Source organism: Oncorhynchus clarkii, chromosome 15 (assembly GCF_045791955.1).
Source record: "Oncorhynchus clarkii lewisi isolate Uvic-CL-2024 chromosome 15, UVic_Ocla_1.0, whole genome shotgun sequence".
NCBI lineage: Eukaryota > Metazoa > Chordata > Actinopteri > Salmoniformes > Salmonidae > Oncorhynchus > Oncorhynchus clarkii.
In genome coordinates, this window is record NC_092161.1 from 14,817,060 (window position 1) to 14,831,551 (window position 14,492).

Below are 14,492 nucleotides of genomic sequence, written 5' to 3' on the forward strand. Positions count from 1 at the left end.
TGTTGTTGTTTTGGCTCTGTAATCCAACATTTTGGATTTGAAATTATACACTATGACTATGACGTTAAAGTGCAGACTGTCAGCTTTAATTTGAGGGAATTTGTGTCCATATTGGGTGAACCGTTTAGAAATTACAGCACTTTTTGTACATAGTCCACCCATTTTAGAGGACCCAAAGTATTGGTACAAATTCACTTATGTGTATTAAAGTAGTTAACCGTTTAGTGTTTGGTTCCAAATTCCTAGCACGCAATGATTACAACAATCGTGTGACTCTACAAACATTTTGGATGCAATTTGCAGTTTGTTTTGGTTATGTTTTGTATTATTTTGTGACCAATAGAAATCAATGGTAAATAATGTATTGTGTAATTTTGGATTCACTTTTATTGTAAATAAGAATATAATATGTTTCTTATTAACACTTCTACTGTAATGTGGATGCTACCATGATTACGGATAGTCCTGAATTAATCGTGAATAATGATGAGTGAAAAGTTACAGAAGCACAGATATCATACCCCCAAGATAATGCTAACCTCTCACCATTACAATAGCAGGGGAGGTTAGCATTTTATATCATACCCCCAAGACATGCTAACCTCTCACCATTACAATAGCAGGGGAGGTTAGCATTTTGGGGTGGTATGATATTTGTGCGTCTGTAAATTTCTCACTCATCATTATTGATGATTCATTCAGGACTATACGTAAATTGTAGGCCTACTATAGTTCGGTGCCGTTGTACTCTGGAATACATGTACAAAACAGGATAACAGTACTACAAGAACCAGAGCGCTGCCTAACCTAAGTACACTGATCTCTTTCCTCCATTGGAAAAGCCTATTCAACTGTTACACTTGAGATAACTATGCTCGGTAAAGCGGGACAACTAAAACAAAGACTGAATTACAAAATTGAAAGATAATATTGGCATCGTTTTATACATTTTATTTTGATGCGCCAGTACATAGTATGCACATTTAAATCACAATTTGGCACAGTGCATTATTTATGACAGTTTTATAACCTTAACATAAAAACATAAAAAGCTACATCACTGATCTTACTATGTGCTTCGCGGGGTGAGCTTCCTAATTGAAGCTTGCTTTGTCCTGTTTTATGACGTCACATAGATGAAGTGACGTGATATAGATCATGTGATTTCTCTGCAACGGTTGAGTAACACTAGTTTTGATTTACACTTGTCAGACCATTAAATAAAAGCATCAGGATTAAGCAGTCCCAGTTTGTATGATGACCCACTTTTTCTGAATTCACCCTATGTAATTTATAGGCCTACAGTGTATTGCATTTGGGACCAATGGATTGTGTGGAGTAGAAAGTGTTCCTGGGTATTTAAACCTCAGTCCCTCATGAAATAACACCATATATAGATTATACAGACCCTACTGAGTAATCCCAACCTCACTTTTACATCAGCACATAGCATCTCTTTTTCTCTAAAAGGCTATATGTAATTTGCATTGGTACCAATGGAATGGGTGGAGTAAAACGTGCTGCTGGGTATTTAGACCACAGTCCCCCAAGAAATAACACCATATATAGACTTTAGTGCGGGATCAATATGTTCTTAACATTCATTTACTTTAGCTCCAACAATTTCTCAATGTGCTCCACCTTATAAAATTATTTATCTTATATAAATTAGTAATCATCTTTAGTTTCCCCCCGATGTAGTTATAATTTTGTAACATAATTGTAACATTATGCACTATGCAAAGCTGCAAAATGATTGACTTCATATCATCCTCATAGCGTATTATTGCAGAGTTTTATTTTGAAGGCTAAATATAAAAACGGAAGTCTTAACGTTGCTGCCTGGATGCTAATGTTGCTGCCGTGACGTTAACAGGTGACGGCCAGAACGACGATCCCTCGCGCAGAAAGATTGGATAATGGTAGCGTTCCAGGTAGCCTAATTTGGAAGACACGTTGCGCAGATGACCAAATTGTTAAATCCAGTTCAGCATTTATATAGATTTTAGAGCTATCAGATCTGTATTAGATCTCTATAAAAACGGAAGTAGTGTTTACTATTACTAGAACCCCAGAAATATGACATAATGATGCGATAATATGCGTAATGTAGGCGGCCTGGAACAATACCATTCTGTTCTGGTTTGCCCTCTAATATATACACTGCAATCCAACCTCCCCCAAGGGGTCTCTCTCTGTCTCACTCACTCTCGCTCTCTCTCTGCTGTAATTCCCTTCTCTCAAATACTGTATTGATACATAATGTGACATAACCTCATAAATGCTGGTGACTTTTTATTTTAAAGGAATATTATCAGCCGTGCGTGTGTCTATGCACTGTATACATGTCCTTTTGCAACCCCTAATAATGCATTAGTTAAAATCCATACAATATCCGCACACCCCCATCCCCTAACCTTGGATGCTTTATTGAGATGAATCTGTATCACTCAGGGCAGGCAGGCCACTGACAGTGTCCCGCATGGCCAGAGGTGCTGTAATGCTTTTAGAGGGCATTTGGGTGTTTTGGTGCAGAGCAGTGCAGAGTGTGCTTTTTTCAGCTGTGGTTGTGGTGGAGGAAGTCCTGTTCTGTCTGTTCTCTCTGTTCTGTCTGTTCTCTCTGTTCTGTCTGTTCTGTCTGTTCTCTCTGTTCTGTCTGTTCTCTCTGTTCTGTCTGTTCTCTCTGTTCTGTCTGTTCTGCCTGTTCTGTCTGTTCTGTCTTCTCTGTCTGCTCTGTCTGTTCTGTCTGTTCTCTCTGCTCTGCCTGTTCTTTATGTTCTATCTGTTCTCTCTGTTCTGTCTTCTCTGTCTGCTCTGTCTGTTCTGCCTGTTCTGCCTGTTCTGTCTGTTCTGTCCATTCTGTCTGCTCTGTCTGTTCTGTCTGTTCTCTCTCTTCTGTCTGTTCTCTCTCTTCTGTCTGTTCTGTCTGTTCTGTCTGTTCTGTCTGTTCTGTCCGCTCTGTCTGTTCTGTCTGTTCTCTCTGTTCTGTCTGTTCTGTCTGCTCTGCCTGTTCTGTCTGTTCTATCTGTTCTGTCTTCTCTGTCTGTTCTGTCCGTTCTGTCCGTTCTGTCCGTTCTGTCTGCTCTGTCTGCTCTGTCTGCTCTGTCTGTTCTGTCTGCTCTGTCTGCTCTGTCTGTTCTATCTGTTCTGTCTTCTCTGTCTGCTCTGTCTGTTCTGTCCATTCTGTCCGTTCTGTCTGCTCTGTCTGCTCTGTCTGTTCTGTCTGTTCTCTCTGCTCTGCCTGTTCTTTCTGTTCTCTCTGTTCTGTCTGCTCTGTCTGTTCTTTCTGTTCTCTCTGTTCTGTCTGTTCTGTCTGTTCTCTCTCTTCTGTCTGTTCTGTCTGTTCTCTCTCTTCTGTCTGTTCTGTCTGTTCTCTCTCTTCTGTCTGTTCTCTCTCTTCTGTCTGTTCTCTCTCTTCTGTCTGTTCTGTCTGTTCTGTCTGTTCTGTCTCTTCTGTCTGTTCTGTCTGTTCTCTCTCTTCTGTCTGTTCTGTCTGTTCTCTCTGTTCTCTCTCTTCTCTCTCTTCTGTCTGTTCTCTCTGTTCTGTCTGTTCTCTCTGTTCTCTCTCTTCTGCCTGTTCTGTCTCTTCTCTCTCTTCTGTCTGCTCCGTCTGTTCTGTCCATTCTGTCCGTTCTGTCTGCTCTGTCTGTTCTCTCTGCTCTGCCTGTTCTTTCTGTTCTATCTGTTCTCTCTGTTCTGTCTGCTCTGTCTGTTCTGTCCATTCTGTCTGTTCTCTCTATACTGTCTGTTCTCTCTCTTCTGTCTGTTCTCTCTGTTCTCTCTCTTCTGCCTGTTCTGTCTGTTCTCTCTCTTCTGTCTGTTCTCTCTGTTCTGTCTGTTCTCTCTCTTCTGTCTGTTCTGTCTGTTCTCTCTCTTCTGTCTGTTCTCTCTGTTCTGTCTGTTCTCTCTCTTCTGTCTGTTCTGTCTGTTCTCTCTCTTCTGTCTGTTCTCTCTCTTCTGTCTGTTCTGTCTGTTCTCTCTCTTCTGTCTGTTCTCTCTGTTCTCTCTCTTCTCTCTCTTCTGTCTGTTCTGTCTGTTCTCTCTGTTCTGTCTGTTCTCTCTCTTCTGTCTGTTCTCTCTCTTCTGTCTGTTCTCTCTGTTCTGTCTGTTCTCTCTCTTCTCTCTCTTCTGTCTGTTCTGTCTGTTCTCTCTCTTCTGTCTGTTCTCTCTCTTCTGTCTGTTCTCTCTCTTCTGTCTGTTCTCTCTGTTCTGTCTGTTCTCTCTCTTCTGTCTGTTCTCCCTGTTCTCTCCTGTCTGTTCTCTCTTTTCTGTCTGCTCTGTCTGTTCTGTCTGCTCTGTCTGTTCTGTCCATTCTGTCTGCTCTGTCCATTCTGTCTGCTCTGTCCATTCTGTCTGCTCTGTCCATTCTGTCTGCTCTGTCCATTCTGTCTGCTCTGTCCATTCTGTCTGCTCTGTCCATTCTGTCCGTTCCGTCCATTCTGTCTGCTCTGTCCATTCTGTCTGTTCTGTCCGTTGATATGGAGCTAATTTGGTTGATGACTCACTCTCCTCTTGCCAATAGCCTCTGCTGCTGTGGGAGACAGGCAGGCCACATCTTAAAGGCACAGCCACAACAATGCTTAATAGAATAGAATAGTGGGTGTGGGTGACATTCCGATGAGCAGAGAGTACAGTACACACATAACAGCACAATTACACACATCCATATTGCCTTATATAAATAAGGTAAACCAATAAGCCCTAACCAAACAGTTAGTAAAATGTTCAGGTTGTTCTTTTAATGCAAATCTTTTCTAAAATCTAGTTTATTCAACTGCTGTGTGAAATGTAAGTGTCAAGGCATACAAAGCTATTGCTGAGGACGTTGGAAAGTAACTAGAACAACCAGTGGATAGAAAACCACAGTCTGTGATTTCCAGAATTAAATGAGGAAATAGACCTTAATTTTGTGCTGTCATCATCAACCAAATAAAGGACCGACCTACTTCATTGTTTATGTTGCATGAGGCAGTCATTCCCTGAGCACCACTTCAACTGCTACATGCATGTGAAATGTGATGGGATGCACTCCACTGTTTGTTTTTGTTGATGGTCCAATCTTTGTTATGCACATCATGTTAAAGAGTGCGGCCCAATGTAAACCAGCAACGGCTCTCCATCATTTCAGGTAAATCCACTGGTGTAAACTAAGTAAAAATACTTAGAAGTAAGTCGTTTTTTGGGGTATAAGTACTTCACTTTACTATTTATATATATATATATATATATATATATTTTTACAACTTTTACATTCCTAACGAAAATAATATAAAGGACGACGGCGTACATTTGCCATGGTACCCAAAAGTACTCGTTACATGTTGAATGCTTAGCAGGACAAGAAAATAAATACAATTCACTCACTTATCAAGAAAACATCCCTGGTCATCTACTATCTCTGATCTGATGGACTCACTAAACACAAATGCTTAGTTTGTAAAGGATGTCTAAGCGTTTGAGTGTTCCCCTTGCTATCTGTTAATAAAAAAACAAGAAAATGGTGCGGTCTGGTTTTCTTACATTTACTCTTACATTTACTTTTGATACTAAAGTATATTTTTGAGATTACATTTACTTTTGATAGTTAAGTATATTTAAAATAAAATACTTTCAGACTTTTTCTCAAGTAGTATTTTACTGGGCGACTTTCACTTTAACTTGAGTCATTTTCTATTAAGGCATCTTTCCTTTTACTCAAGTATGACAGTTGGGTACTTTTTTCCACCACTGGGTAAATCTTTCTACGTCTGTCTTCCGGTTTCAACCACTAAAACCTCGTGGTATCTGTCGCCTAGCAACGAAATGTCAACTTCAGTTTCCAAACAAACATTGATAACCTTAGCTAGCTAACAAGCTAGTTTAAAACCTGTAGGTTAGCTAGGTACTGACCGTCCGCAGACTTCAACAACAGGTAACAAAAGGTTATTTATTCAAATGGCTATAAGGAAGGTCATCATTAATTACCTAAAGCCACCTCGTTTGGACGTCCAGTGTAATTAGCACGCTCTCTTGCAACGTTGCCTGTTCTGTGTAAGCCTGTTCTTGCCAAGTTGACACCCACGTAAACATTGACAGCATGTAATAATGGGTAAAAAAAAGGTGTGGCTTTATTGTTTCAGGATGGGGAAGAAAGTGAAGAAAGAGAGTGAGCCTCCTTCTAAGGATGTGGTAAGAAGATGAAGATAATATTGCTGTTGTGATGAGGTCAATTTAATGAGTCGTCAAACGCTCTCTGCCTCTCTCTTTTCTCTAGTTTGACCCCTTGCCAATTGAGAGTAAGAAAGCAGCCACTGTGGTCCTCATGCTCAATTCCCCCGAAGAGGAGGTTTTGGTTAAAGCTTGCGAAGCCATCCACAAATTTGCAGAGAAAGGTATTTTTTACCATTGATGTTCATGTTGGTGAGAGAACCAATATCATAGCCATATGGTATAATTTCTTCCAAAAGTAATCACATTATCGGAAATAACTGGACTGTGGAAAGCAATGTAATGAAGGTGATATGTTAATTTGAACCTGGACCAAACCTTGGGAGCAGCTTATCTACTGAGCATAATGCCATCTCTTGCTCTCTCTCTTTATGTCTCACTCTCTCTCTCTCCCTGTCTCCCCCTGGTGACAGGTGATGAGAACAGGAGTTCTCTGCTGGGGCTAGGGGCGGTGGAGCCTCTGTCTCACCTCATCTCCCACGAAGACAAGTTAGTCCGCCGCAACGCTTTCATGGCCCTGGGGGTCATGGCTGCCAACAGTAAGGACCCCTCCCCTAACTACTGCCGTAGGACAGTAACTACTGATTTAGGAGGAGTAACACAACGCACAATGCAAAATCAGTTGTTTAGGGTCGGTCTGGAGTCTGTTCACAGTCTGTTCACATGTGACTGAAGACAAGATTGTGGCCTTAAACTTTGGGTAACTTCTGTTTCTGTTCTCTTTGAAAGACGATGTAAAAAGACTTCTGAAGAAACTGGATGCCATTCCTTCTATCATCAGAAAGCTGTCACCTGAAGGTATGCTCTGGCTGGATGTTCTCAAGTATCAATCATATATTAAATCATTGTGACATTTCTTTGTATCTTCCTGTCTGTCTATATCTGTGTTTGTGTTTATGTGTGTATTCCTGTGACAGAGGATGTTGTGGTCCATGAGTTTGCCACACTGTGTCTGGCCTCCCTGTCGGTGGACTTCAGCTGTAAGGTCCAGATCTCGGACCAGGAGGGACTAGAGCCGCTTATACAGCTTCTGTCCAGCCCTGACCCTGATGTCAAGAAGAACTCTGTGGAGACTATCTGCAACCTGGTGCAGGTGTGTGTGTGTGTGTGGCTGAAGGGGCTTGAACCCTAGTTCCCTGCTCGCCACAAGACTGTGTTAGCCTGTTGAGCTAAAGCCCCATGTTACGTGTGTAGGACCTCCCCAGCCGCGTGGCAGTGCGTGAGCTAAATGGCGTCCCCCCGCTCCTGGAGCTGTTGAGATCTGAGTTCCCGGTCATCCAGCAGTTATCCCTGAGGACGCTGGTGGTCGTAACCACGGATACCGACACACGAGCCACCTTCAGGGAGGAGCAGGGCTTTGACAGGCTGCTGGAGTTCCTCTGCAACAAGGTCTGTGTGGCCCAGAACTACCTGGGTCAAATATATTTATCAGATACTTGGAAGTACCTGTAAAGTATTTGAGGTGCTCTTGATCAAGCTTGCTAGCTCGCACTTTTGGGACCACTCTATTGAATTCATTCTACCGGGTAAACAAAATGAAGCGTATCTCAAGTGTGAAGGAATTTGACTCCTGCCTTGTGTTTGTGTCCTGTAGGAGTTCAGTGATCTGCATGTAGAAGCCCTCCAAGTGTTGTCTAACTGTCTGGAGGACAGAGACAGTCTCCAGCTGATCCATGAGACTGGAGGTCTCCAGAGGTTACTACAGTTCATCACCACTCCCACCCTGCTGGACATACAGACAAACGCTGTCAAGGCCATCTCCAGGGTGGCTCAGAGCTGTAAGTGCTAAGTGTGTTTGTGTGTTTGAATGTTTAACCCTTGTGTGGTGTTCATGTTTTTGTTATTCACCCCAATGTTCACGGGTCTGATGGACCCACAACATTTTTAGTTTTTTTAGCTTCCCTCTGTTCCAATCTGGGTTCAGCGCCATCCAGATGACAAACGCGTTGTACACCGAGATGTCCAAGATGTTGAAGAATATCACAAGTGACCAGCGTAGGGTTCTTCTGTTGCAGCTGTAGCCAGTCACTAGCTTGTCTAAATTGTCCACCCCTCCCTTTGTGGCAATGTAATGCATTATGATTTGTTTTTTGATGTTCCTGGCCACAGATTCACCCATCCCTATGCAGCGTACTCATATGAGTACCACATTTCTGCTTTTCTTTGGCACGTAGGACACTAGGGATGTGTCGGCCTTGAACACAAACTTAGAGGAAATGATAGGCCTGTTCCATGTATTCAACAGCTAAGGTGGGAGCTCTGGCTTGTTTTTTCGTACTGTTCCTACCATCGTCAGCTTCCTCTTGAGGAGCTCCTGTCCCAGCTTGTGCAAAGTAAAACAAGTTATTGCATGTGGCCACAGAGTCACTGTGTCACTTCCAGGACAACCCGCAGCACTTGGTTCTTCTCAGGGGCTCCACTTGCAAGTTCACACATATGATGAAGCAGCATCACAGGCAGCCAAGATCTTGATTCCATATTTTGCGGGTTTAGACATTATGTACTGCCTGAAGGAGCAGCGGCCCCTAAATGGCATAAGCTGCTCATCAACAGTAACGTTGGGCCCAGGGTTGTAAAACAGGGGAAGGAGGTCCACCCACTTGTCCCACACTGACCTGATTGCAGCTAGCTTGTCTCTCTGCCGCCGACTGGTGTCTCGGTTATCGAAGCGGATAATCCTGGAAATAATGTGGAAGTTTTTCAGAGACATTGTTGCACGGAAAAGTTATCTGGTAGTTTCTGCATCCCACAGGGATGCAGTGGATTCCCCATTGGATCTGAAAACACCAGCAAGGATAAGAACCCCAAAGTATGCATGTAAATGAGTTTGGGCCATCTCCTTCCATCTCTATTTATCTCTCTATATCTCTATCTATCTATTGACTCTATCTACCTCTCTGTGTCTCTCTCTTCTCTCTCGCTCTCCCCCCTCTCTCTTTCTGTCTCTCTGTCCCTCAGCAGAGAACCGCAAGCTGCTCCATGAGCAGGACATCGAGCGGTCTCTGGTGGAGCTGCTGTCTCTAGAGGGTGATAGTTTGAGGACTGCTACCTGTCAGGCTGTCGCTGCCATGAGTCTACACCTGGCCAGCAAAGACGCTTTCAGAGACCTGGGTGAGACACACACACATAGGCGTGTGCAAACACACACCGACACACACCCGTGGCCCAACCCTAAACTGTCCTTGTTTTCCAGACGGTATCCGTGCGGTGGTGCAGCTGCTTGGTAGTGAGGGGGGCGAGGTGAGAGAGGCAGCAGCCCAGGCCCTGTCTAGCCTTACAAGCAGCAACCAGCTCAACTCATAGTGGGTTTCACACACACCTAATGTACTATATAGCATTCTCTCTCTCTACCTCTCTGCCTCTCTCTCTACATCTCTCTCTCTCTCTCTCTACATCTCTCTCTCTACCTCTCTGCCTCTCTCTCTACATCTCTCTCTCTCTCTCTCTCTACATCTCTCTCTCTCTCTCTCTACCTCTCTGCCTCTCTCTCTACATCTCTCTCTACATCTCTCTCTCTCTCTCTCTCTCTCTACCTCTCTGCCTCTCTCTCTACCTCTCTGCCTCTCTCTCCTCTCTCTCTTTGGGCCCATCTGTATGAATTTCTGATGTTGTACAGCTTACTGGGCTGTGACTGTGTGGTTGTTTCCATGTCTGTTCTTTTGAGGAACAACGTAATTTGGCTGTGATCAGACCGAGGTGTTAGTGGCTTGACAGTGAATGAGCTGAGAGAGGAAGGGTCAATGTCTGTAATCATATAGTCTACTGTGCTCTGGCCAAGAGGTGAGCAGTAGGTGAATCTCCCCAAAGAGTCTCCCCGTAATCTACCATTGACAATGTACAGACCCAGGCTTCAACAGAGCTGCAACAGATCCCTTCCGTTGTTGTTGACGGTGCTGCCACTGTTTCTATGGGGGAGATTAAGACAGTTAGAGACACTATGGCCTGTAATAAAGCTGTCCCCTCATGTGGTCTGTCACTGTTGTTTCTATGGGGGAGATGAAGACAGAGACACTATGGCCTGTAATAAAGCTGTCCCCTCATGTGGTCTGTCACTGTTGTTTCTATGGGGGAGATGAAGACAGTTAGAGACACTATGGCCTGTAATAAAGCTGTCCCCTCATGTGGTCGTTAGATCAGGTAGTGTTCCTGTGTTCACATTTGTGTCCCCACAGATGAGCTCATTTCCCTGGGCCTGAAAATGGCACGTCTCTTCCTCAAGGGTGGGGAAGATCTCCTCTGAGTAATATGAGGATTCTGGGGGGGGGGTTATATATTGCGTAAAGAAACACATATTTTTCTGTCAGTACAAATTATTTTTTCAGTTTTAACCAAATTAGATATTTGCCCATTTTGAGGGGATCAATTAGATGTTGTAGTTGGGATTTGTACCAAATGATCATCAGTCCTCCAGAGTCTCTGCCTCTATTGACAGAGCTGTGCTTTTTTGTTATGGCACAATTACCTCTCTGTAGCCTGTGGGACAGTGAGTGACAATGTCAGCCTTACACCATGTCTCCTGCAGAATGATGACGTCAACATCTTTAAGGGTTTTGTTGAACTCCAGTGCTAAACTCTTCAGTCCAAAGGTTGATGAGTTTAGGCCCTGAATGTTCCACATGCTAACTGATAGGTTGATGAGTTTAGGCCCTGAATGTTCCACATGCTAACTGATAGGTTGATGAGTTTAGGCCCTGAATGTTCCACATGCTAACTGATAGGTTGATGAGTTTAGGCCCTGAATGTTCCACATGCTAATTGTATGTTGATGAGTTTAGGCCCTGAATGTTCCACATGCTAACTGATAGTGATTTCATGTTGCAAAAAGAAAGAATAGCAGTCAGAAATACAGTAACTACTAACTAATAAGTTGTTAAGAGTGAGATAAACAGGATAACAGCTAACATTCTTTATATAAATATTCCTATTCATTGAACAAATAAATTCTACTACAATAGTGTGTGTGTGTGTGTGTGTGTGTGTGTGTGTGTGTGTGTGTGTTTAGAGCAGATGTATTGGAGGAGCTGTTTAATCTCACTCAATCCTACAGGGTTCTCCTGTCCTCTGGGGGCCTCTGCAAAGCTGCGCTGGTCCTGCTGTTGGGCCCTGTGGAGTGGAGGAGGGCCAGTTCTGGGCCGTGGGGCTTCCTCTCTGGTCTGGTAGGGGTGGCGGTCTGGTGCGGGGTAGTAGGCTGGGCCCGGTCCGGTCTGGCTAAGCCGATGGAAGTGGTGATGCTCTGGTGGTGGGCGGGGCCTGTGCGGTGCGCTGGGTCTGGTGTGGCGTTGAAGGGGCCTGGGGCTCCTTGGTGGTGCAGTGGTCTGGTAGGTGTCTCTGGGTGGTCCTCTGTCCAGTGCGGCATGGGGTGTTTGTCTACCAAGTGCCACGTCCTTTAGAGACTTGGCAAACATCCCTACTGTCTGCTTCCTCAGGTGGGAGTGGTCGTGCAGGTGCTTTGGGGTGTTGTTGGGGTTGTGAGCTACGTGCACGTTCGGGAGTAGGCCACACCCTCTGGTGATGTCAGTGTTGAGTTTCTGAATGGTACGGGGATGAAAGTCTTTGCAGGGCAGTAGAGTGGAGATGGTGATGTGGGAGTTGGGGAACCACTCAGAGGCCCTCTCTGCTACTCTGTTGACCAGGCTGCCTACTCTCTCCTGCTCCTCTCGCAGGTTGTTGGTGCCGGTGTGAATAATAATGTGGCCTGGTATGCCAAAGTCAGGCTTGGACAGGATGTGGAGTGCATCCTGTGTTTTTGGGCACCATATATTGCACACCTTGTGGTGGGGGAAGAGCTTATCTTCTTGGATGAATTTCCCATTTGAGTCAATGAGGATGGTCACTTCAGTTTTACCGTCTGGGGCTGGAGTACACAGGGCCTGTGTACATGGAGGGGTGTGTGGGGAGGGTGTCAGGGGGGCAGAGAGCTTCTCTCTGTAGTATGTGTCCTCATGTGAGCCTCCTTGTTGATTGGGGGTGTGGGTAAAGGGTTGTTGGTATGGGGGGGGGGCGGGGATTGTGGGTAAAGGTGAGTCAGTGGGGTTGTTAGGGGTGGTGAAGGGCTGCAGCTTCTCTCTGGGAGTCTCTATAGTCTGTTCTCTGTGCTCTAGCACCCTCTTGATGACAGACAACTCCTTTGCCATCTCCTCCTTTACCTGCACCAGCTCTCTCCTCATGGTGGCCTTGGTCTTGGTTCTGGTGGTTGTCGGCAGGCAGGGGGGGAGGATGATCCTGCTGTTGGGGTGCCTGAGGTGAGGGGAGAGGTCGGGGTGCTGTCCTTGTCTTTTTTGCTTTCCGCTATCTTCGTTAGGGTGGGGAAGTCCTGCACAACAGAGCTGAGTGCAGCCTCACTGCCCTGGACCATGACAGTGCCGTTCTGATACATGTTTACCGTCAGAAAACCTGTTTTCCTGGTCCTTATCGCTGTCCTCAAAAATGTGGATTTGCCTTTTTTTGTGGTATAGCTGAAATCCCTGGTTACAGCTGTACACCAGGCAGTAGTGTGGTCTGTGTAAAATAACAGGTTTGTAACAGTCCTGTTTTGTGAGCAGTCGGCAAACAAAGTTTCTGGGTTCTCCCTCAGAATTCTGTTTAAAATTGATTCTTCCTTTCTCTGATTTGATTTCTGCTGGATATTCAAAAAAAAGGGGGAAAGTCTCTCATTCTGTTGCTGCTAGCGCTGCCTCAGTGGCCATGTTGCTATGGTTACCACCAGTAAACAGTTGAAGCTAGACGGTAAACTAGCTGACAGATTTGAATTTGGCCAGCTACCACGATTAAGATTGGTCTTTTAGCTCACTCTCTGTCAATATTTTCCTCCTGTGTTGATCTTCAGTTGTACAATTTGATTACCTATAGATATTTTGCTAATTTAATCGTGTCAATCTCGCTTTTAACCAAAAAGTTATAACAAGTCAGGAGCTGTTCTTCTGCATGACTTCTCTCTCTCTCCATTCTCATTTCTCTCTCTACTTCTCTCTCTCTCTTTCTCTTTCTCTCACTGCCTTTCTCTCTCTACCTCTCTCTCTCCACCTCTCTCTCTCTCTACCTCTGTCACTCCCTCAGTGTTATGAATAAGGCAGATGTGATGAGGTCTCACTTTGTGTGTGTGTGTGCATTCATGCGTGAGTGTCTGTGTGTGTCAGTGCTGTCTATGAGGCTGAGGGAGATGAGGGCTTGGTTCAGCAGCTCCATGACGTTATCCCCGGTGCGGTGGCTCACGCTGCGGCCGTCCTCACCAATATGGCTGAACAGGAAGTCCTCCGCTGCAGCATCCTGTCCCACGGGGCCATGGCTGCCCTCCTGGAGCCGCTGCAGTCTGCGGACACACACACCCTGGTTCGAGCCACGCAGGCCCTCGCCGCTCTCGCCTGCGATGCTGAGGGACGGGCAGACGTGAGTGTGTCTTTGTCCGTAGTGCTGGTGTTTCAGACCTGGATCAAATATTTGTCTAATTCTTGAGCTGCACATAGTTTTCCTGGTACAGTGGAACCAATGGAATAGTCCCAAAAGTGCAAACTCCAACTCCTTCCTCTCATTCCATCTCTTCCTGTTGTTTAGCTGAGGAATGCGGGAGGCCTAGTTCCATTGGTCCAACTGCTACGGTCCAATCACAAGGAGGTACGCCGCAATGCATGCTGGGCCATCAGCGTGTGCGCTAACGATGAGCCCACTGCCGTGGAGATGTGCAAGCTGGGGTGAGTGTGTGTATGTGAATACCACAGATTGCATAATTAAATGCTGTTGTGATTCTAATCTCTAGGGAGGTGGTAGTGTTTTAGTGGTGATCCACGGGAGAGATTTACTAAGAAGCCAGCAGGTGGCAGTATTTCTCTGTTCAATTTATTGTCAGCTCTGAAGGTGTGTGTTGTGTTGTGTATCAGGGCCCTGGACTTGTTGCAGGAGATCAACAGCTCAGCTAACCGTAGGAATACGTTTAGTGAGATTGCTCTACAAAGACTGCTGGACTCCAACCTGTCTCTGAAATACAGCCTGACCAACACACTGGCCCCCACAGACATCACTGTGGACGGCTTCTACGACCCCGGACAGGTAGAGTTGTGTGTTACATCCTTCTCAGCACTTACATCTCTCTCTCTCTCTCTCTCAAAAGTGAAATAAACAATACAAATTAACAGTAAACATTACACTCACAGTTCCAAAAGAATAAAGACATTTTCAAATGTAATATTATGTCTACATACAGTGTTATAATGATGTGCAAATGGTTAAAGTACAAAAGGGAAAATAAGTAAGCATAAATATGGGTTGTATTTACAATGGGGTTTGTTTTT

At 44.9% G+C, this 14,492-nt stretch overlaps 1 protein-coding gene across 2 annotated transcripts in view; it reads left to right on the forward strand.

Moving 5' to 3' along the window:
• Nucleotides 1-6,120: 6,120 nt before the first annotated feature.
• LOC139366932 (armadillo repeat-containing protein 3-like) overlaps nucleotides 6,121-14,492 on the forward strand; it is an 84,879-nt gene continuing 76,507 nt past the window's right edge. For both annotated transcript variants that reach the window (XM_071104692.1, XM_071104691.1), the window contains exons 1-12: nucleotides 6,121-6,168; nucleotides 6,254-6,371; nucleotides 6,621-6,746; nucleotides 6,937-7,005; nucleotides 7,125-7,300; nucleotides 7,402-7,596; nucleotides 7,802-7,985; nucleotides 9,166-9,318; nucleotides 9,401-9,509; nucleotides 13,344-13,593; nucleotides 13,759-13,895; nucleotides 14,082-14,250. In XM_071104692.1, the coding sequence (XP_070960793.1) occupies nucleotides 6,121-6,168; nucleotides 6,254-6,371; nucleotides 6,621-6,746; nucleotides 6,937-7,005; nucleotides 7,125-7,300; nucleotides 7,402-7,596; nucleotides 7,802-7,985; nucleotides 9,166-9,318; nucleotides 9,401-9,509; nucleotides 13,344-13,593; nucleotides 13,759-13,895; nucleotides 14,082-14,250 (1,734 nt within the window). The remainder of the gene's footprint in view (nucleotides 6,169-6,253; nucleotides 6,372-6,620; nucleotides 6,747-6,936; nucleotides 7,006-7,124; nucleotides 7,301-7,401; nucleotides 7,597-7,801; nucleotides 7,986-9,165; nucleotides 9,319-9,400; nucleotides 9,510-13,343; nucleotides 13,594-13,758; nucleotides 13,896-14,081; nucleotides 14,251-14,492) is intronic.